The sequence below is a fragment of the Triturus cristatus genome, chromosome 10, assembly GCF_964204655.1.
Source record: "Triturus cristatus chromosome 10, aTriCri1.1, whole genome shotgun sequence".
NCBI classification, from domain to species: domain Eukaryota; kingdom Metazoa; phylum Chordata; class Amphibia; order Caudata; family Salamandridae; genus Triturus; species Triturus cristatus.
This window is the reverse complement of record NC_140593.1, coordinates 1159013986-1159039048: the sequence shown is the minus strand read 5'-3', so window position 1 is coordinate 1159039048 and position 25063 is coordinate 1159013986. Positions and strand designations below refer to the sequence as shown.

Here is a 25063-nt window from a genome sequence, read left to right as displayed (position 1 = left end):
CGGGTCACACCTCACAAATAAATTCCTGTTGGTCCAGTGGGCACGATTAGAAAATAAATTGGCCGATATGCCCCCTAGGGGGACAGAAACAGACAAGATAATACTCCCCATATAGAACAACCCTTGCCCAAGGGGCCACTGCCCACAAATAAATCCCTGGTGGTCCAGTGGGCACGATTAGAAAATAAAATGACCGACCTGGCCCCCCAAATAATGCTCCCCCAAGGGGAGCAACCCTTGCTCAAGGGCCACTCCCACAAATATACCCCTGGTGGTCTAGTGGGCATGAATTAAATATAAAGTGGCTAATCTGCCTCCCAGGGGGGCAGATAGAGCTAGAATAATGCTCTCCCAAGGTGAGCGACCCTTGCTCTACGGGCCACTCCCCACAAATCTCTGTTGGTCTAGTGGGCATTATTTAAATCTATAGTGGCTGATCTGCCCCCCAGGGGGGCAGAAACAGCTAAAAACATTGCCCTTGCCTAAGGGGCTGCTCCCCACAAACAGTTGATTTGTATTAAATGAAAAAAAAAAGAAATCTCTTGTGTCTAGTGGGCGTTCCTGCTGCACGATCACACGATCATGGAGCAAGAATGCTCAAAGGAGACATCGGAGGAAAACCCTTTCCTTTCCTCTGATGCCTCTTTTTAAAACCCCCCACCCTCCCCAAGGAGAAACTTACTTTCATTTAATGATGTTAGCATGCGAGTCATTCTGACATCATTAGATGACGTGAAGGAGGGGCGGGGGGCAGCGGAAGTGTTTCTGCTTCCCTCTCTGATGGGGGCAGCATTAAGGGCGGCCCACGGGGGGGAGTGCCAGGGCTTCTCCATGGGTGGGTGCTAGGACAGCCGGGAGCTGTCTGACGCACATGCCCATGGTGACATCGGACAACTCCCGGCCGTCCGACTCATGGAACAGTTTAATACCTACCCTTTACCCCTTTAAAAGTAAAATCAACACGCAAAAAAATAAAGAATTACCCAAAATAAATATCAAATAAATAAAATCAATTAACAACTATGGGGCCGATTCCGATCCTGGAAAAACCGGGTACGAATCGTCGGACGGAGCGTTTTCTCCGTCCGACTCATACCCGGGAAAAATACCTTACAAACATGCAAGTAAGATTCGTACGGAAACACCATTTCCATACGAATCGTAAAAAACACCGACCGGCTAAAATATACCCGCAATTCCAATCCGGGACACCGCGTACGCGACATTCGCACAGAGTCAGGCAGCGTTTTACGGACCAGCAAGTACGATTCGTACCCACAGCACATCGCATGGCAATATTTTTACGGGACCCAAAAAGTGCCGGAAAAGCTAAGTACGCCACAATGCATGGCGAAAAGGGGGCCCGGTACGCACCGTACCCCCATCCCTACATGTCCGCACCATACCCCCAGCCCCCCCCATGTCCGCGCCGTACCCCAGCACCCCCCCATGTCTGCGCTGTACCCCCACCCCGTAGGTACGGAGCGTACCCCCACCCCCGTATGTACAGAGCGTACCACCACCCCGCCCCGTAGGTACGGAGCGTACCCCCACCCCCGTATGTATGGAGCGTACCCCCACCCCACCCCGTATGTACGGAGCGTTCCCCCACACCCGTATGTACGGTGCGTACCCCTCGTATGCACGGAGCGTCCCCCACCCCTGTATGTATGGAGCGTACCCCCACCCCACCCCGTAGGTACAGAGCATACCCCCACCCCCGTATGTACGGTGCGTACCCCTCGTATGTACGGAGCGTACCCCCACCCCCGTATGTACGGAGCGTACCCCCACCCCACCCCGTAGGTAAGGAGCATACCCCCACCCCCGTATGTACGGTGCGTACCCCCAGCGCTATGCGCTGGTGGTACGCACCGTACATACGGGGGGTGGGGGTACGCACTGTACATACGAGGGGTATGCACCGTACATACGGGGGGTGGGGGTACGCACTGTACATACGAGGGGTATGCACCGTACCTACGGGCTGGGGGTACGCTCCGTACCTACATGGGGTGGGGGTACGCTCCGTGCCTATGGGGTGGGGGTACGCTCCGTGCCTACGGGGTGGGGGTATGCTCCGTGCCTATGGGGTGGGGGTACGCTCCGTGCCTATGGGGGTGGGGTAGGGGTACGGCACGTACATGGGGGGGCTGGGGGTACGGCGCGTACATGGGGGGGCTGGGGTTACGGCGCGTATTTGGGGGGGGGGCTGGGGGGGTGTTCGGCGCGTATGCGGGCACATGTTTGGACGTCTCCATGGTTACTACGGGAGTTCGCTCCGTACGGTGTTTTTTCCATACGGTTGTGCAATCGGACGGACGGGACGGATCGTACTTGCGCGCTCGGACTTCATTTTTCCCAAATCGTACGTAAAAATGTCCGGGGACATGTCGGACACTTTTTCCGACCAGAGGACGTGTCGGGGAATTTTCCCAATGCGATTCGTATGGATTTTTTTACATACGAACCGTACTTGCCAGTTTGTACGGGACTTGTACGATTCGTACGTAAAAAAATCCGGATAGGATTCGTACGGGGAATATTTTTAACGGATCGGAATCGGCACCTATATATATATTACTTAAACACAAATTACTTCCCACCCTTTACTGCTATAAACACCACAACACACATCTAAAATTAATTACACATTTTTCATGATTATTACCAATTAAATAATTAAAATTAATGTACACCAATTATTATCTTATCAATTAAAAATAAATTACTTTCCACCCTTTACACCTATAAAAACCACAATACACACCTAAAATTAATTACACAATTACCAAAATGTATTACCAATTAATTAATTAAAATTAATTAACAACCAATTATTAATTCATTAATAATAATTTACTTTACACATTAACACTATAATATCTCAATTGAACAAATATTATTAATAAAAATTAATCAATAATTTTAATATATTTAAATTACTTTCCACCCTATCCCCCTATAAACCCACAACCGGCTACGGAACGAAAAAAGGCAAAATTCAAATAAAAATAAATGAATAAATGTGATATAATTAAATTACTTCCCATCTTATTCCCCTATTAAACCACAGTCCGCTACGGAATTAAAAGCGTAAAATAAAAAAAATACTAATAAAAATGTAAGACATATATTAAAAATACAAACAATTATTATGCAAAAACACATACACCACATACATATAAAACATTATACTAAAATACATTACAATAATAAAAACGAGAATTTTAATGACTATATTTTTGCAAACGACACTAAATCCTTCGATATTTTTTTGTTTTTTTTGTTTTGAAAAACATTATTGTGCAAATTAGCATCATTCACAGAGAACTGTCCGGAGTGTCTACAAAAGGGGGCGTACAGATGTTACCTCGGTAGGTGTTCCACTGACCCCAAATTCTACCCCACGCCCCAGGCTTACCCCGAACCAGATACACCGTCTTCTCTCTGAACATGCACCAGTCCATGTTCTCCTTCCACACGGACACCGTGGGAGGCCGTCGGGAACCCCATAGCTGCGCAATATCCTTCTTTGCGATCATGTTCCCAAGTGCCGCCCACCGGGCCTGGGCGAAGTTGTAGTCATTCGGCTCCCATACATTCAACAAACATCGACGAGCCTCAGGCAGCAGAGCGACCCCAGTGACACACTCCATTACAGCATGCACACGGTGCCAATATGCCGCAACCTCGCGGCACTTCCAAAGTATATGAAGGAAGGTGGCGCTCATTCCACAGCCACACTTACACAACCCATCCGAAGAAAAACCCATCACAACCAAACGAGGACCCGTCACATAAACACGGTGAATTTTGAGCTGGACGAGACGGAGACGGGCAGGACAGAGCGGACTGCCAGTCTTCGTCATCCAACTCCAAACCGTCTCCGGTCCAGGCCTCCCTAAGACGCACCAGGAGGTCCGCCCGATTGTTGATTAATTTCTTATAAATCAAGGAAATCGTACTATCGGGCAGATTACCATCAAGTATACGGTCCTCGAGTGGTGAAGATGCAGGGACTGTGGAACCGGCCTCGAAGACCGACAGCAAAGCGTGGCGAACCTGTGCATATCTGAAGAACTCCCTCTCACTCAACTCATACTCACTCTGAAGCACCGCAAAGGATTTGACCGCACCTTTCACCCAAAGATCACCCACCCTGCTAATGCCAATCGTATCCCAGTTCTCAAAACCTTTCGTTGTCCAGAGGCATCCCAATCTGTCCGATGCAAACAAGGGGGTCGCTCATGTCAGGCGATCATTCCATCCCACAGCCACATTTGCATCCTTCCACACACGTACTGCAATCTTAGTGGGTCCCGTTAGGTTCCTCCCCGCCGCCCGAGAGTAGAGCGCTCTGTTGAAGTTGCCACCAGGCAACTGGTATTTGTCCATCTCGAAAGCCGGATTTGGACCGGGAGCATACGTAGCATGGTTGATGGCGGACAACTGGGAGGCCCAATAATACCTCTTGATGTCCGGGAGTGCGATGCCCCCGTCATACCAGGGGAGAGTCAGTTTTGCAAGAACGATGCGTGCGCGACCGTCCCAAACAAGTCTCCTCTGTAAACCCTCCACCTCCCGGAAGTAGGCCACTGGAATAATATCAAAGGAGTTCTGGAGTGCGTAGAGAAATCGGGGCAGGGACATCATTTTAAAAAGGGCCGCTCGACCGAGTGGCGACAACGGCAATCTACGCCACCGAGCCACGTCCACCTTCAATCACCGGAGAGGAGGAAGGAGATTATGCTCATGGCGGACCGCCGGGTCCAACGATACGTAGACCCCCAAGTACTTGAAACCGGATTTCGAAATGTGAATGGGAAACCTATTCGGTAAGGGGGGAAGGCCAACATACACACACGATTTAGACCAATTAATGATCAAACCGGAGTTTTTACCGAAAGAAGTGAGGACGTCGAATAGGATGTTAAGGGATTCACGCGGGGAGGTGAGGTACAAAAGAATATCGTCGGCGTACAATGAAACCCGATCCTCAAAGTCAGGGGCCCACTGAATGCCCTTTATCGATGGTTCCCATCGGAGCCAGGCTGCAAGCGGTTCTAAAGCAAGAGCAAAGAGCAAGGGGGACAACGGACACCCCTGCCTAGTACCCCTCCCGAGAGCGAAGGGCTGGGACACCCTACCATTGACAACAACCTGAGCCAGCGGATCTGTATATAGAAGTCCCACCCAACTAATAAATCCCGCACCGAAACCGAACTTCACCAGAGTGGCCCAAAGATATGGCCATTCAATCGTATCAAAGGCCATCGTGGCGTCCAAGGAAGCCAAGATGGCCGGCTCGGAGAGAAACTCTGCCCTGGCGAGAACGCCATGTAAACGCCGCAAGTTAAGAGCAGTGTTCCGGTGCGGAATGAAACCCGACTGATCCGGATGGATCAGGTCGCAGATGGCAGCGAGTAAGCGATTAGCAAGGACCTTGACAAGAATCTTAGGTTCAGCATTCAATAGGGAAATAGGCCTGTAAGAGGCACAACGATCACGAGGATTGCCCTCCTTAGGAATCACAACTATAATGGCCAGACGCTGATCACAAGGGAGGGAACCAAGCTCACGCGACTCCAGAAACATATCACGGAGAAACGGTGCGACTTTATCCGGGCGCAACTTGTACAATTCAATAGGCAATCCATTGGGGCCCATAGCTTTGCCAGAAGGAAGGGAACGAATCGCGGCAGCAATCTCGTCGGCCGACAACGATGCCTCCATGCGCCCTCGATCCTCTTTGGACAGGCAGGGCAGCGCAATGTCCCTCAACAAGAGACGAGAGTCATCCTCATCTCCATCAGACACCGGGAGTAGACCACACGAAAATAGTCAGCGAAACAATCCACAAACTCGCCAGGGTCAGTCACATGCACACCATCAGAATTCTGAAGCACGGGGACCACACGGTTCGCTCTCTCCTTCTTATCAAGCCATGCAATCAATTTACCCGCCTTATCCCCGACATCATACAGTCTACCTTGCTATTCCCTGTACATTGTCTTGGCAGCATCCGTAACAAGGGATTTATATTCAAACTGTTTCAAGCTAAGGGCGTGGAGCCTATCCTGGGTAACACCTAAGTCTAGATCAGCCTCCAACTCCAGTATTTCGGCCTCCAGCTTCACGACCTCCCCAATCCTAGCTTTCTTGGTCTCGACTATTAATGATAGGGCCTGTCCACGAATAAAAGTTTTGAAGGCTTCCCAAAGGGACACTGAGGACAAAACAGACCCCTCGTTCTCCAGGAAGTAGTGGTCGATCGACTTAATGAGGCTGTTGCGAGTCTTGGTGTTGCACAGATGCCAGAGGCTAATAGGGGCGATCCGTCCCGCAACTTGCGTCCCAGTGTCGAAAAGAAGCGACACAGGGGAGTGATCTGAGATGCCCCGGGCCAGGTTTCTCACTTCCCCAACGTGGGAGGACTGGGCCGCGGGCATGAGGAAGTAATCAAGCCTAGAGAGACTCCCATGAGCACCGGAGTGGAAGGTGTATTGACATTGCATCGGATGCATTAACCTCCAGCAATCCACCAAACCAAAGGTGTCCAAAAACCCACCAAGCCATGATTGGGAAACGGGAAGGGCCCTGGGGGAGTGGCAATCCAGATCGCCGGATAGCACGGAGTTGAAGTCCCCACCCACGAGGAGAAGACTATCGGGGAGTTCCAGCAACATCCGACCAACATCAGAGAAAGTGGAGGTCTGGAGGCCTGGGGAAACATAGATCGTGACTAAGGAGAGAGTCTTACCCTCCCACCTACCAGTTAGGGCGGCATAACGCCCTCTGTCGTCAAGGATGACATTATCAATCTCTAGTGGGAGGGAAGACCGGACCAGAATACCAACCCCTCTGGAACCAGTGGTGAACCCAGAGTGTGCCACCAATCGGTACCCCCACCTATTCATAGCATGACACACGTTGCCAACCAAATGCGTCTCCTGCAGGAGTACCACATCCGGAGTCAAACGACGCAAATATTGCAGTACAACACTCCGTTTAATACGATCCCCCAATCCATTGACGTTCCAAGATATCAACCTCAACCCACTACCCCCCATCCCCACAAGAGTTGCATGAGTCCCCCCACAGAGAGCAGGACACCTGAGACAGAGAAAGAACCAATATGCCACCTTGAGAAAAGAAAACACGAACACAAACACCCCCTCCCACCCCCCAACCAAAACCTGTTACAACTCCCCCCTCCCTGCACCCCTGCAGACTAAAAAGCCACCCCAAAATGCAGTGTGCCTGTCGCCCTAACAATCCCATTCTACAAAAAGACCCCGGAGGAGGAGAGAGGCCCGTCTCCACCCGCCACCCGGGCACGAACTACTATAAGGCAAAATATACAAACGAAGTAGAACCCAACTGAGCAATGTCCGATTATCAAGGTTAGGGACCAAAGGGTCACTTCTGTGTAGGCTCACCACCCTCGGCACCGCCAGGGTGCCCCGTGCGATCGCCCCGACCAGGTAGAGAATCCAACCAGTCACTCACACTGTCCGGTCGCTCGAAAAAGAAGGTCCGTTCCTCGTATTCCACTCGAAGCCTGGTAGGGAAAAGCATAGCATACTTCAATCCCAGGACCCGGAGACGTCGCTTAACCCCCTGAAAGCCCATCCTCTGTCTCTGGACAAGTTGAGTGAAGTCCGGGAAAAAGTTGACAGAGGAGTTTTCTCTCTCTCGAAGCTTGCAAAATCGTATCACGGTCTCTGAAATGAAAAAGTTTTGAGATGATAGGCCTCGGAGGAGCGCCAGGCTTGGGCTTACCGCCCGGGACACGATGTGCACGCTCCACCGCGAAAAACTTGCCCAGTCCAGAAGGGGCAAGATGGGTGAGGATTAGATCTTCGACCAGGAGGTCAACCGAACGAGTCTCGGGATTCTCTGTAACACCTATGACGCGAATGTTGTTGTGTCTTGCCCTGTTCTCAAATTCCTCCAGCCGATGGGACATCAAGTCGTTGGCCGATTTCAGATTGCCATGGTCTGTTTGAAGTTCCGACACATCGGCCGTGAGGCTGGAAGTCTTCACATCCAATGACTTCACCTTCTCGTTAGTCTTAGACAGGTCGGCCCTGATTAAAGTGACATCAATGGCGACCGTGTCAATTTTACGAGCCAGAGCCTCATACTGCTGGCCGATGGTCTCCTTCATGCCGGTGATGGCGCCCATAATGTCCTGCAGGGACAAGTCAACAGGGGCAGAAGGGTCGTCTCTGGCGTCCTCCGGGGTACTGCTGGAGAGCCCGGGGGATCCTTTGGCTTGAGTGTAACGGTCCATAACATTTGTCTGGAACGGTGCCCCACGAAGAGGCGTCTTGGTCTTCCGCTTCTCGGGTTCACCCCTGCCCGTCATGTTGGAAGATGCACCCCGGAGGGGTCTGCGAGACCTGGTGAAAATGGCCGCCGGCAGGTCGGGCACCAACAGGTCAAGAAGCTGGCTCGTACAATCCGAAGAAAGTCACGACTTGACCCAAGAGGCTATAATAAGGAGGCAGCGATGACACTGAATGGAGGCTGGATTGGTCCCCGGCCAAGCGAAACGGTCTCTTAATCAGACCATGTCAGGATCCGGAAACGAAACCGAAAGTGGGGGTAAGGCCACAGATGAGGTCCCACTGCCGTTGTTGTTCAACTACGTCCCGGCTCCACAAATCACCAAGTCCCCGGCACGGCCTCCAGGTGGGCCCCAAAAGTTCAAAGTGCTGTAATTCTGGTCACCCAGGTCCGATTCAAATTCTGGAAAGAGTTATGGACTCAGTCGAGGTTCACCTTCGAGGGTCCGCCCGAGAAATCAGGATATCATCAGGATAAATTGCGAGGAGTGGCGAGGGTCCGGGGAGCCCTGTGCTCACGCGACCATCTTGGATGTGCGCTAAGCTCCTTCCCCCCTTCGATATTTTTAAAATCGATATTACTTACCTTATATCGATATTCTTGACCACGATATTCTTGCTGTCAATATTATTGACCCACGATTTTTCTGACTCGATATTTGTGCAACTCAATATTTATGACTCGATACTCTGTCTCTTCACCGCTTAAAACACCTGACAAAGCACAACAAAAGGCTTATTGAAGAGGCAGTTTGCTACCTGTGGTACTCATTGCTTTTAATAATGTATCTGAACATGTCATGTATTGAAATGAGCAAGGATCAGCCATGCCATTAGATGCTCTAGATGTGCATAGTATATCCTAATAAGGCTCCTTATGTTATGTCTCTAAACTGGATGACATTTGCCCCAAACTCTCTTTTGTTGTCCGCTTTTGATATATATCTCCTATAACCTTCCCTGTTTGTGGCACTGCACTGCTGCCTTCACCCCTTTTAGTTCATGGGTGCCACGGAAGAGAGATGTCCATTTCCTTCCTGATATTGTATTCTTATTAGAGTTTTTGCCAGCACAAATCAACGAACCCTATGACATTATGGGGAAAGGGCTTCTACATAACTAAGAATATGTTGCTTGGGGAAAAAGACAGAAGAAACAACTGAACATCTGATCTGTCTATGTCCAAATCTGCTAGAGTTTTGCAAAAAAGATCTGAGTCCTCTATTTAGGACTGCCAATAGGAGATCAGTTATGGAGGCTAACTATCCTTTATCGTTTTATAGGTTCATCAAACTAAATTATTGGTTGTTTTATGAAAATGTACAGTGTGGTATTAAGCCAATAACCTATAATAAACAATATTTGCCTGTTAATTAGCAATTGATCTTCTTTAAGATTGATATAGCATATTTTATGATTTGGCCTTAATAATTATTAATATGTATTTGTTTTATCTGTGCATGTTCAACTTTACACTGGAGTTTTTGTAATACTGAAACTGATTAGATACAAATCTATATGAATAAAGTGCTATGACTACAAAGTAACCATTCTGAACTACCTGCATGGGACAAACAATCCTTTAAAGACCAATTCCCAGTTCTCTTAAATGCCATCTCTAACTGTTTGGCAGCTCATGGTTGATTTTCCCTGTCTTGGGGGGTGATTAGGATGGCGGGCAGATCGCCACTGCCGGCCCGGCAGTGGCCATCAGTCCGCCATCGCAACCCGATTTACCCCCGCCATATTATAATGGTGGGTGGTATTGCGGCGGACGCAAAGTGTGTCCGCTGCTTTTCCACCGGTCAACAATCGTACCGATTTCTGGCCGGGTGGACTTTGGCCTCAATATTATCCATATTAGGATGCTAGGTTTTAAAGCCCTTTCCATGGCAGCTTTGCCACCATTGAAAGGCTGGCGGGGATCTGGGCGGTGAACTTGGGGGGTACTCCCCTCCATTCCCATGCACAAGGTGGCAGACGTTGTGCATGGGAATGCACAACATGACAATTTGGCAAGTCAGTGAAGTCATTTGAGATGTCATCAGTGATGTCATCAGTGATGTCACTGACCCATGTCATGAGTAATGTAATATGTGACGTCATAAGCAGGGCATTGCGGGGGCGCAAGTTATAGCTAGCTGAAATAACTATAACAGGGGAATTTCACGGGTTTTTTACGAGTGCAGTGTCCAACTAACTATAACTTTCCCTAAAACGTATGTTTTTTTCTGTGAATTTCTAAGGTTTTTTAAATGCTAATTTCTAACTGTAACCTGCCCGAAACCTATGGTTTTTCAGTGAATTTCAAAGGTTTTTTAAATGCTAATTTCTAACTATAACATGCCTGAAACCTATGGTTTTTTTAAGTGAATTTCTAAGGTGTTTTAAATGCTAGTTTCTAACTATGCCGACAGAGGTTGGACATCTGAAGAAAGAAGAAAAAACGCACAGAAAGAAGCAAACGAAATGCAGAAAAAAGCAACAGAAGTCCACAAAGACATGTGCAGAAAGAACTAACAGAGGAGCAGAAAGAGGCCTTGTTGCAAAATCATCCTGTGCCCACAAATGTTTCAGACAGGTACTGGTGGTAACTGACTCTGACTAACCAAGCCTAGAGCCAGTGCTAACCTAAAAGACACTTATAATACAGTGAAAACACCGACATACACTAGGGAACACTATGCATTGGGGTACCCCTGTGATTAGCATGACCTCCTCTGTAAGTCCCTAGTACATAATAGGGCAGGGGATTAAAACTACCTCTTAAAACACGCTACGGGGCACGTTTGCACACTGGTGAAGGGAAGGGGGCCTGAGGTGACATGTGTGCAAACACACCCCGTGGCGCGTTATACGTTGGGGGTTGAAGTCCCCTTCAATCCTGAGGGTCCCTGGTATCCAACTAGCCTACCAGGTACCTCCAGTAAGTGCCACAGAGCTACGTTGCAGAGAGGTGTAAAAAGGGGCATGGCCTGGACCACCTCTCTGCAACGCGGCGCAGTGGCACTTAATTCAATTCAATTCAATTCAAATGATCTTTATTCGGATATATACAAAACACCCATAAAAGTACATGCAAAATACACCAAGCATTCTTATACACAGTCAAATAAGTACAGATATCAATACGCAAATTGTGCAAAAATAGTTCTGAATCAAACATGTCAGAAATTTCCAGAGAATGCATCCATTAAAATACATAAAAAAAACATCCCAATGAATAATAAAACATGTTCTAAAAAAAACAAAAAAAAAACAACATGTCTAAGATACATCAAATGTGCAAATATGTAGTGTGCAAGTAATAAAACAACCTAAGTCATTGATAAAACTAATCTTAAAACAACATATCTAATAGTACACCCAATGTACAAGAATACAAAGTGCAAAATAGCAAACAGGCTGTCATACCAAATTCATTAGGGTAAATGGACAGCCAATGTGCACAACACAATAAGTTAAGTTGGCAAAATAATCGACACACTTCAGGTCGTGTTCATTGAGGCACGAGAACGGACAGCAATTTGAAGAAAGTGGTTGACTCTGTAAATTACATCGTCAGTGGCACTTAATGGAAACACCTGGTGGGCTAGTTGGCCCCCAAGGTCCCTCAGGATTGAAAAGGAATTCATTCCCCAACTTTAAACGCGCTACAGGGCGTGTTTGCACACATGGAACCTCAGGCCCCGCCCCCTCCCTTTACCACTATGCAAACGTGCCCCGTGGTGCATATTAAGTTGAATGATCAAGTCCCTTTCAATCCTAAGGGCCCCAATGGGCCAACTAGCCTACCAGGTACCTCCAGTAAGCGCCACAGAGCTACGTTGCATAGAGGTGTAAAAAGGGGCGTGGACTGGACCACCTCTCTGCAACACAGCGCAGTGGCACTTAATGGATGCATCCGGTGGGCTACTTGGCCCCCAGGGGCCCTCAGGACTGCAAAGGAATTCATTCCCCAACTTTAAATGCACCAGTGATGTCATGAGTGATGTCACTGACCATGTCATCAGTGATGTAATATGTGACGTCATCAGCAGTACATTGCGGGCGTGTGAGTTATAGTTAGCTGAACTAACTATAACGGGGGAATTTCAATGGTTTTGTAAGAGTGAAAAGTCCAGCTAACTATAATGCCCCTGAAACCTATGGTTTTTTCAGAGAATTCCTAAGGTTTTTTAAATGCTAATTCCTAACTATAACGTGCCTGAAACCTATGTTTTTTTCAGTGAATATATATATATATATATATTCACTGAAAAAATCATAGGTTTCACACATGTTATAGTTTGGTGGATATTTCACTCATAAAAAACCAATGAAATTCCCCCGTTATAGTTAGTTCAGATAACCATAACTCGCGTGCCCGCAATCCACTGCTGATGACGTCACATATTACATCACTCATGACATGGTCAGTGGCATCACTCTTGACATCACTGATGACATCATCCTTGTGATAGAGTGGCGGTCACACAAGGTATAGTTATCTGAACTAACTATAACGGGGGAATTTCATTGGTTTTTTACGAGTGAAATATCCACCTAACTATAACATGTGTGAAACCTATGGTTTTTTAAGTGAATTTGCAAGGTTTTTTAAATGCTACTTCCTAACTATAACGTGTGTGAAACCTATGGTTTTTTCAGTGAATTTGTACGTTTTTTTAAATGCTAAGTTATGTATGAATTTTTTTAAAATATATTTATTTTTCTATAAACTACGTATTAAATTATTATTTTTAATGCTTTTTCACTGTGCGCGCACGGTGTGCGCATGGTGCGTGCACCCCCGCGATTTAAAATAAAAAAATTAAAATGTTTTTTTTCTGCCTTCGGGGTCCTTCAGGGACCCCCTGACAAAGGCTAGGGGGTCAGGAACTCTCTACCCTGCCCCCTTTTCACGTTCGCCACCTTCCTTTTCCACTCTCGCGCTGAAAACAAACAAAATGGCGGCCGACACTTCCTGATTTCGACCGATTCGAACGTTGACTGACATGTAACAACCAATCAGAAATACGCTCGCGCACGTTAGGGTGCGCGCACTGAGCGCGCACGGTGCGCGCACGGTGCGCGGCTATAGATATATATGTGCTTTTAAATGCAATTTTCTCTGGAAATACTGAACAGATTGACTCCATATATGCAAAAGGCACTTCCCTGACCTGAGGACTACCTCTCTGCCAAATTTCAAGTAATTCTGTTCAGCCGTTCGGGCTGTACCTTCGACTAAAGGTCCTATGGGAAAATGCATGGGGAAAACGTGTTTTGGGACCCCCCTTTTTTCTCGGCCCCCGCTTGACGAATCCCCCCGAGACTTTCAGGGTAGGAGCTGAGCCGAGCACCCCATTAGTTTTGAAAATTTCGGGAAGATTCGTCAACCGGCGCCAAAGGTATTCAAAATAGAATTTTGAGATTTCCTATGGAAACACGGTCCTAACTATAACTATCTACTGGCGACCGCCAGTAGATAATATATAATATATATATATATATATATATATATATATATATATATATATATATATATATATATATTCACTTAAAAAACCATAGGTTTCACACATGTTATACTGAGGTGGATATTTAACTCGTAAAAAACCAATGAAATTCCCCCGTTATAGTTAGTTCAGATAACTATAACTCACGCGCCCGCAATCCACTGCTCATGACGTCACATATTACATCATTCATGACATGGTCAGTGGCATCACTCATGACATCACTCATGACATCATCCTTGTGATAGAGTGGCGGTCGCGCGAGTTATAGTTATCTGAACTAACTATAACGGGGGAATTTCATTGGTTTTTACGAGTGAAATATCCACCTAACTATAACATGTGTGAAACCTATGGTTTTTTAAGTGAATTTGCAAGGTTTTTTAAATGCTAATTCCTAACTATAACGTGTGGGAAACCTATGGTTTTTTCAGTGAATTTGTACGGTTTTTTAAATGCTAATTTATTTATGTATTATTTTTTTTTATATATATTTATTTTACAATAAACTACGTATTAAATTATTATTATTTTTTTTGGTTTTTCACTGTGCGCGCACGGTGCGCGCACCCCCGCGATTTAAAAAAAAAAAAAATTAAAACATTTTTTCTGCCTTCGGGGTCCTTCAGGGACCCCCTGACAAAGGCTAGGGGGTCAGGAACTCTCTACCCTGCCCCCTTTTCACGTTCGCCACCTTCCTTTTTCACTCTCGTACTGAAAACAAACAAAATGGCGGCCGACACTTCCTGATTTCGACCGATTCGAACGTTGACTAACATGTAACCACCAATCAGAATTACGCTCGCGCACGTTAGGGTGCTCGCACGGTGCGCGCTCGGTGCGTGCACGGTGCGCGCTTATAGATATTTATATGCTTTTAAATGCTATTTTCTCAGGAACTACTGAACAGATTGACACCAGATATTGCGTATATCACGCACCTACTAAATAATCCATTCAGGCACATGTAAATCCACTCTTTCTTCAAAACACCTTGGCATAGATATATATGAAAAATATTTAAACTTTACAGAACACACATTCACTGGATGATGTCATCAGTAATGTCATCAGTGATGTCATTTGAGATGTCATCAGTGATGTCATGAGTGATGTCACTGACCATGTCATGAGTGATGTAATATGTGACGTCATCACCAGTGCATTGCGGGCGCGCGAGTTATAGTTAGCTCAACTGGTTTTATATGAGTCAAATGTCCAACTAACTATAACGTCCCTGAAACCTATGGTTTTTTCAGTGAATTTCTAAGGTTTTTTAAATGCTAATTCCTAACTATAATGTCTGTACAACCTATGTTTTTTTCAGTGAATATATATATATATATATTCACAGAAAAAAACATAGGTTTCAGGCACGTTATAGTTAGGAATTAGCATTTAAAAAACCTCAGAAATTCATTGAAAAAACCATAGGTTTCAGGGGTGTTCTAGTTAGGTGGACTTTTCACTTATACAAAACCATTGAAATTCCCCCGTTATAGTTAGTTCAGCTAACTATAACTTGCGCACCCGCAATGCACTGCTGATGACGTCACATATTACATCACTCATGACATGGTCAGTGACATCACTCATGACATCACAGATGACATCTCAAATGACTTTTTCTGTGAATTTCAAAGGTTTTTTAAATGCTAATTTCTAACTATGCCTACAGAGATAGGACATGTGAAGAAAGAAGAAGGATAACGTGCAGAAAGAACAAAAAGAAGAGCAGAAAGAAGCCTTGCTGCAAAATCATCCTGTACCCTCAACTTTTTCAGATGGATACTGGTGGTAACTGAGTCTGACTAACCAGTCCTAGAGCCAGTGCTATGTTAAAAGACACTTAGAATACAGTGAAAACACCTACATACACTAGGGAACATTATGTGTTGGGGTCCCCCTGTGATTAGCATGACCTCCTCTGTAAGCCCCTAGTATATAATTGGGCAGGGGGATTAAAACTACCTCTTAAAACAGGCCACAGGGTGTTTTTGCACACGTTACTCAGGCCCCGTCCCCTCCCTTCACCACTGTGTAAACACGCCCTGTGTCCGTTTTTAGTTGGGAGATTAAGTTCATTTGAATCCTGAGGGTCCCTAGGGTCCAACTAGCCCACTAGGTACCTCCAGTAAGTGCCACAGAGCTGCGTTGCAGAGAGGTGTAAAAAGTGGCACGGCCTGGACCACCTCTCTGCAATGCAGCTCAGTGGCGCTTACTGGAAGCACTTGGTGGGCTAGTTAGCCCCCAGGGGCCCTCGGTATTGAAGGGAAATGATATCCCCAATTTAAAACGTGCCATAGTGCGTGTTTGCACACGTCACCTCAGGCCCCGTCCCCTCCCTTCACCACTGTGTAAACGCGCCGTGTGGCTGTTCTAAGTTGAGAGATTAAGTCCCCTTGAATCCTAAGGGTCCCTAGGGTCAAACTAGACCACTAGGTACCTCCAGTAAGCGCCACAGGGCTGCGTTGCAGAGAGGTGTAAAAAGGGGCTTGGCCTGATAACACCTCCCTGGCGCATACTGGAGATGCCTGTTGGGCTAGTTGGCCCTCAGGGACCCTCAGTATTGAAGAGGAATTAATTCCCCAACTTACAACTCACCAGGGGGTGCGTTTGCAGAGTGCTGCAAGGAGGGGGCGTGGCCTCCGGCACGATGCCAGTCTTTTATTTATTTTAATTTTTTAAGAAGGGGGGCTGTGTGGTTCCCCTTCTTATTCTAATTTATTGGCCCTGATGACCCCATCCCCCAGGGCCTGTCTCCTAATTATATTTTTTTGACCCCAATCCCCAGGGCCGGCCACTGTTTTTTATTATTTTTAAAAAATATATATTTATAGACACACCTAGGACATGCTTGACAAACCGTACGTACCTATCACCATGACGATTTGCGTGATATTCATTAAAAGGCGACTATGCATACAATGAATCCACGTGGAATGTATTTACACCACTAGTGAAGCTCTGACATGTCTGATGCCCTACTGTGCCTAATCCCGGTAGACACCCTTGTCGTTTATTTATACAAACATGGGTAGCTATTGACGGGCACATTTAATACACATGCACACCAAGCCATTCAAAGGGGATTCGACAAAAATGTGACCAAAACTATGCAAGAAACCCCCCTCACGGTTAATAAAACACACATCCACTGCCGGATGTAATACTTTTTATTTTACTCTCTGGAAAGGGGACGAACATCACTTGAGAGTCACAGCGCGCTCCTGGCAGAGCCCAATGCTGTGTTACACCCACCATTGCCTGCTGAGTGCCACACACCTCTGTGTTGTATTCCACCAGCTAGTGCATATGCTATGACACTCTCTAGCCCATGTGCACTGTAACACCACCCCGTGAATATGTCATGCCACACTTGTCTTCGCACGGGTTATATTGCCCCATCTAACGTGCCTTCCTCGATGCCTATGTTATAACGCACAATGCTATGCCATACATATTACAATCTGGGATCCATATCTTTGTCACAGTGCATATACAACGTTACACTCCCCAGCACATATTTTATATTACAACTTTAGAGACTAGTTAGGTTACACCACACTGCCCTGTGCATATTACACTCCAAGGCGCATATCGCATAGCAAGCGCGAGTGCCTGTGCTATCTCGCGCTCTCCAATGAATCTGTCATTGCGCACAATGTATTGCATATTATATTTCACGCCCGGTTCATCTTATATCACACTTTTTGGTGCATAGTTTATACCATACACTATATCTAGTTTTCATTTTCAATCGTGCTCTCAGGACTATGTTCTATATAACACTGTGTTCACCTACCCTTTTCACGGGCATTACATTTTGCGATAGGGGGTGGAGGGTCAGGGGGTGTTTCTGCCAAGTGAGCCCGGAGTCACAGTCACAAACGTCCTCTTCTTCCTGAATAAAAGTGAGATTATGCTGCATACTTGTTCATATTTTAAGTAGTTCGCACAGACACACGTTTTAAAAACGATAAAGTTCCTAATACCCGCCTTCTCTGAACAGTTAGCTTGCTGCCCCATCCCCCTCCTCCCTATCCTCTTGTGTGAATCCATGGACTAGCCTCCTCCCTCCTGCCATGCATGGTCTGATGTGCTGCCACTGCCCTCAATTTAGTATGATGTACCAGTCCACTCCTCCTGCCCTCCATTGCCCAATTCTATGCACCATCATTGACCTCCTGCTTAAACTCTGTGCTTAGCTTGCTGCCCCTATTCTCCTTCCCCCTGCCCTCCGATGTCTTTGTGCATGCCCCTGCTCCATCCTTTTTGCCCACCATGTTCCATGGAACTGCCACTCCTATCTACTCTGAGTGTTCTGTTGAGCTGCCACTCCCCTCCCACCTGCCTAGCATTGTCAGATTTATTAAGTAAGAACAGTGTCCACAAGGAACTTATTCACAAAGATCCATTAACAATTTGGAGTAAAAGTTATACTCCCAGCTGATTTAATCCCCAAGCCAAAGAAAACGTACTTAATCAGTCTGGAGTACTTATTTACTTCAACAAAAGCAAGAATAATTTATTGCACAATTCACAATTATATCAAAAACATTTTAGTTTTCAGGCACAAAGAGAAATGGTGAAAAAGGTGAGAATAGAGCCCAGTGAGAATAATCGTAGCCTACAAAGTGAAATAAGTGTATAAGAGGTCTATTTAAAAAACAATGAGGAGCATATAAGAGTGTAACGAGTCTTTTTTGCTCTCCCTTTGTTGGAGTCGACGACGTTTCAACCCTCTCTGGGTACGGGGTCTCTTCAGGACAATATCTGGGGACTAATTATGTTCAAATAGGATTTGAAGATTGGTAGATGGTATATGTCTGATGAAGTTTGGAGCATCTAAAGTCTCCGCTGTCTCCATGAACACTGGCAAGGCTTGACAAATACAAGGACTAATTTAGCCAGTCCATATAATGATAGAACTGCTGTAGGGATACAGGATATCCGTGATCCAATTCCGACTGTACTTAATATGTCTCTGTAGTGAATACTTTTTAGAAAACGAACGAGTGAAGCATCCGAATCCTGAATGATTGAAGCTTATTAGCTATATTATCTACTGGCGGTGAATTGGATCACCGCCAGTAGATAATATATATATATATATATATATATATATATATATATATATATATATATATATACATATATATAAAAAAACGGTTGCTTCAGCAAGTGCGAGCGCACCCAAAAGGTAAGTAATCATCCATTGGACTTGTGTGATGTCTCGTTTATTAGTAGCGCCTGACGCGTTTCGGAACATTTCCTTCATCAAAGGCATCAATTTCAAAGTCTCGCGTTACTGCTGCACTCTATTCAAACTGTCCGCCCTCCAATGGGCTACTCTTATGAGTCCCAGTGCCTACTGGTAATTGTAGTGCAGCAGTCCACATTATTACCCAAATGGGGCCGTGTTTTATTAATTATTTTTCTCCCCATTTGGGTAATAATGTGGACTGCTGCACTACAATTGCCAGTAGGCACTGGGACTCATAAGAGTAGCCCATTGGAGGGCGGACAGTTTGAATAGAGTGCAGCAGTAACGCAAGACTTTGAAATTGATGCCTTTGATGAAGGAAATGTTCCGAAACGCGTCAGGCGCTACTAATAAACGAGACATCACACAAGTCCAATGGATGATTACTTACCTTTTGGGTGCGCTCGCACTTGCTGAAGCAACCGTTTTTTGATGTTATGCGCGCCGGCTCCGGGCGCGGTGAGCGCACCACCCAGCGGATGACATGGGGCCACAGGGCGAGGAATCTGCCGACGCCCCATATGTGGAAAGATAAGCCTTGGGATTATGGACTGTGCTGTGCCTCGGCGGCTCATTGTGGGGCCGTGTTTTATTAATAATTTTTCTCTCCATTTGGGTAATAATGTGGACTGCTGCACTACAATTACCAGTAGGCACTGGAACTCATAGGAGTAGCCCATTGGAGAGCGGACAGTTTGAATAGAGTGCAGCAGTAACGCGAGACTTTGAAATTGATGCCTTTGATGAAGGAAATGTTCCGAAACGTGTCAGGCGCTACTAATAAATGAGACATCACACAAGTCCAATGGATGATTACTTACCTTTTGGGTGCGCTCGCACTTGCTGAAGCAACCGTTTTTTGATGTTATGCGCGCCGGCTCCGGGCGCGGTGAGCGCACCACTCAGTGGATGACATGGGGCCACGGGGCGAGGAATCTGCCGACGCCCCATATGTGGAAAGATAAGCCTTGGGATTATGGACTGTGCTGTGCCTCGGCGGCTCATTGTGGGGCCGTGTTTTATTAATAATTTTTCTCCCCATTTGGGTAATAATGTGGACTGCTGCACTACAATTACCAGTAGGCACTGGGACTCATAAGAGTAGCCCATTGGAGGGCGGACAGTTTGAATAGAGTGCAGCAGTAACGCGAGACTATGAAATTGATGCCTTTGATGAAGGAAATGTTCCGAAACGCGTAAGGCGCTACTAATAAACGAGACATCAAACAAGTTCAATGGATGATTACTTACCTTTTGGGTGCGCTCGCACTTGCTGAAGCAACCGTTTTTTGATGTTATGCGCGCCGGCTCCGGGCACGGTGAGCGCACCACTCAGCGGATGACATGGGGCCACGGGGCGAGGAATCTGCCGACGCCCCATATGTGGAAAGATAAGCCTTGGGATTATGGACTGTGCTGTGCCTCGGCGGCTCATTGTGGGGCCGTGTTTTATTAATAATTTTTCTCCCCATTTGGGTAATAATGTGGACTGCTGCACTACAATTACCAGTAGGCACTGGGACTCATAAGAGTAGCCCATTGGAGGGCGGACAGTTTGAATAGAGTGCAGCAGTAACGCGAGACTATGAAATTGATGCCTTTGATGAAGGAAATGTTCCGAAACGCGCAAGGCGCTACTAATAAACGAGACATCAAACAAGTTCAATGGATGATTACTTACCTTTTGGGTGCGCTCGCACTTGCTGAAGCAACCGTTTTTTGATGTTATGCGCGCCGGCTCCGGGCACGGTGAGCGCACCACTCAGCGGATGACATGGGGCCACGGGGCGAGGAATCTGCCGACGCCCCATATGTGGAAAGATAAGCCTTGGGATTATGGACTGTGCTGTGCCTCGGCGGCTCATTGTGGGGCCGTGTTTTATTAATAATTTTTCTCCCCATTTGGGTAATAATGTGGACTGCTGCACTACAATTACCAGTAGGCACTGGGACTCATAAGAGTTGGCCATTGGAGGGCGGACAGTTTGAATAGAGTTCAGCAGTAACGCGAGACTTTGAAATTGATGCCTTTGATGAAGGAAATGTTCCGAAACGCGTCAGGCGCTACTAATAAACGAGACATCACAATGGATGATTACTTACCTTTTGGGTGCGCTCGCACTTGCTGAAGCAACCGTTTTTTGATATATATATATATTTATATATATATATATATATATATATATATATATATATATATATATATATATATATATATATATATATATATATATATATATATATATATATATATATATAATATACATATATATAGAGAGAGGGAGAGAGGGGAAGTCTAGGTATTTATTGTGGAGTTAAATATGGTAAAACATTGCATATCCATACAGATTTACCTTCACGATGTTCTTGTCCTGGATGTTCTTTAAATTATATTTGGCCACACTTGACTTTTCATATGTTTGTTAAGAAAACAGACCAGTGGCTGCAAGGAGTTTTTGAAAAGATAAAGACTGGATGTTATTAAATCTCGGTTGGATATTGGCCACTGGAAATCATGGGAAAACTACCTGGCACTGCAAGTATTTATAGCTCTTGAGAATTACGAGTGGCAGGGCGCTTAGCCTTATTGTCTTGTACTTACAGAAACCCTGCTGTTGGCAGTTGCAAGCTCTTTAATTGGCAGCAGTAAATTAGAAAAATGTGTCTCTCTATTTGGCCACCGGGCCATTTAACACAATTCTAAAAGGGAAATTATCCTAAAATATGAGGACATGATTGGTAGGCTTGCTTAAGTGGAGGAAGTATGGCCTTAACTGCTTTAATTCTCTACTTCTCATGTAATTAGTGGCATAGGAGCTCCAAAGGTACTCACTTTGCAGTCACAACTGTAGGCACCTTCCATCCCCTTTTTCTGGGCCTCAGACAGCTGACTCCAGGGCACAATGTAGCTACAGTGGTTCACGTCAACACGACCATTCTGCATTTCACCTGTCAGTGAAGTGATAAAGAAAAGGCTCTGATTAACTCTTGTTACATCACAATATATTATGTTTGTGACTATTGAACAACTAATTGCTAGGCAAATCTTGAACTCCACAATTGATGCATTTCTGATTTTCCCTGTAGCTTCTCTTCCCGTTGTCCTGACTCTTTTATTTTGCCCACAAGCTGAATTTATCTTAAATTGACCACTGGGGTAGCCATGGTTGATCCATCAGGGCATGATGACCCATGTCAGACGTTTTGGTTATTGGTATACAGTGAGTCAAGATGTGAATCATTTAAAAAGGGCCTGATTACGATGCGGTAGGAAAGCATTCCCACCTAGGGCCCAATTACGATACAGTTAGGAAGGCCTCCTAATGGCATATGCTCCTTCCAAATCAGATCGTGAACATGTCTTCCCGACCGAGGGCCCGATTATGATGCGGTTAGGAACAATATACTGCATAGCGCCAATGCAGGCACCCTTGCACCATGGTCCAAGGATGCATTTGTTGCAGGCAGGATTGTCTTTGTGCAGGAAGGGGTACCTTCCTGCAGAAAAACAATCCCAAGAGATGCTTTCCTTTTTCTATGTGTGCTGCAGAATGAGGAAAGAAAGACGAGAAATACTAATATTTTTCCTCGTTACGCCTGCTGTGGGGAGGCATAAGATTTGGACGCTGCCCCAGGTTTACGTGATTCAGTAAATATAGAGCAACAACAAAATTGGTGGCTGTTGCATTGAACACCCATGGAATGCCTCCTTGATGCAGAGTTAGGCAATACAGAAACTTGGGCTGTCTTGCCTTACTCCATATCTGTGAGGCCATGCAGGGTGGCTGTGCGTTGCCTTATAGATATGATTAAGAGGCAAGAGTAAAAAAAGTGACACTCCAGCGGTGCAAGTCTCTCATAAATAAGCCCCTATGTGGTTTACCCTGGCATTACAATACACTTCCTGATCGTGAAGCATAAAATATATCTTCTTGAGCCCCATAATTAGTGATTTGAAACTGGTTTCTACAAATAAACACATGAACTGGACAGTGGACCAACTTGCCTACGATAGGCACCAACCTCAGAAGATATACCACTATTTTACAAAACACAAGATAATTCTGTGTGCCAACTTCACAAATGCCCTCTGTCCAAGGGCACACCCTTTCCCTCAGGGTCAGTCTTGTATATCAGTTATATTAAAGTTGCACCACTTTCCAATTATATACAATCAAATTGTTTCATATTAAATCCGTGTCGAAGAGATGATTGAAATTCCTTCTTTAATGCTTTTCTTGTTCTTTTTAAATAAGCCACAGCCAACGCGTTTCGTTCTGCGAACAGAACTTCTTCAGGGCATTCGTACATTTCTCAAAGTAAATATATAGTATAGTGCTTGAGGCAATAGTGTCCCTCTTCTAAATACATTTTGATGTTGTGCTCCTATATCTTGCGAGGTGACTTTGACGTCTTCAAGCAAGAATCAGATTCATTTCAGGTATGATGTTATGATATGATAATCAATTGTGGTTCTCCAGTCCGTATCTTATGTGGGACCCAACACACACCGTACCTTGCCACATGGGCCTATACACCCGACTCAGCCACTCGGCGTCTCAAATCCCACCCGTGATTCAAACTGTGTGGTTTACCCTGGCATTACAATACACTTCCTGATCCTGAAGCATAAAATATATCTTATTGAACCCCATAATTAGTGATTTGAAACTGGTTTCTACCAATGATTGATAAAATATTTTCCTTGACTGGCAATTAATGTGAACCATTTTAGATCTTTGAAACCACATTTACGAAATCTGCAGTGTCCACATGTAAAAACAAATCCACTTGGTAATGTGGCAACCACTAGTTTTCCGGTCTGACATTAATGCGAACTAATCAACATATCACCAAGGTTTGGCAATTTCCTGAAGACATCAATGGTGATATAGGCGCATTTAAGTCCCGATCTCGTCACAAAAGGTTCAGTGTCTTGTTAATATTACCAAAAAGGGGTGCTAAATTGTGTTTTCAATATCAGGTAGTTTTATTTAGCAGGTTTGTTTTTCATATTTCAATCAATTGCCAAAACAAATGCCATTTGTATTCATAGCTGTTGCCCTGTTACCTGCAACTATTAAAAAACCCTTGCTTCTAACTTCGCTCTGCAAATATGACAATTAATATGCATTTGTGTTACACTTATGTTCAGTGGGAAGATATTCCCCATATGGTATATATTTTAATAATGGGATTTTGTGACAGCAGCTTGCATGTAAAACTGTGTTTACTGCAGTAGATTTTCAATGACGAGTAGATTTCATACCTAATTGCTAACTTTCACAAGGATATTCAAAAATACTATTTTTTAAATGCGATTTACTGTTAATTAAAAGTTGTTTTGATTATTGTAATATTATTACATATTTTCCCAGTATATCAGTCTCTTGAAACATGAAAATGTCATTGATGAATCTCAATCAGATACATTTGCGGAGAAAAACAGGAGTAGGGTGCCAGGCAAATTCTTGTTACCCTCAACCCATCATAATACCGAGGTTCAAGAGTGCAATTTCCATCCCTTGCAGTTCTGAAATTTTGAAAAAATAAATTACCATCAAATGTGAAATAGTTATGGGCGAGAACAAATTGGAAAAAATTTCCATTTGTGAATTGCCCGTAAAAGGAAGCAATCTTGATTTAAGGAAATATTTGACCGATTTAATATCAGCTGGATGTTGACATACATCCAAAAGTTTCCATACAAACATGTTTTAGGTCCATTCTGCTACCCAGGTTGTATTTACAGTTGTGAAATGCATTAAATAATTCTGAAAAAATTATACCTGCCCAAAGGCTCCCCGTGAATTGCCAAATATGCTCGTAGCTTACCTTTCTCAGTGAACATATATATATATTACAATATTAGACTCACGTAATTAGGCCAACTGTTCTTATTACATTATTAGTAGCAATATTTGTTTCATTTAATTGATCAC

General features: G+C 45.1%; 1 protein-coding gene across 1 annotated transcript in view; it reads right to left on the bottom strand.

Moving 5' to 3' along the window:
• LOC146796818 (metalloproteinase inhibitor 1-like) overlaps window positions 1–25063 on the bottom strand; it is a 173443-nt gene that overhangs the window by 38373 nt on the left and 110007 nt on the right. Inside the window, exon 5 of the mRNA XM_085629543.1 lies at window positions 21955–22070. Within this exon, the coding sequence (XP_085485669.1) occupies window positions 21955–22070 (116 nt within the window). The remainder of the gene's footprint in view (window positions 1–21954; window positions 22071–25063) is intronic.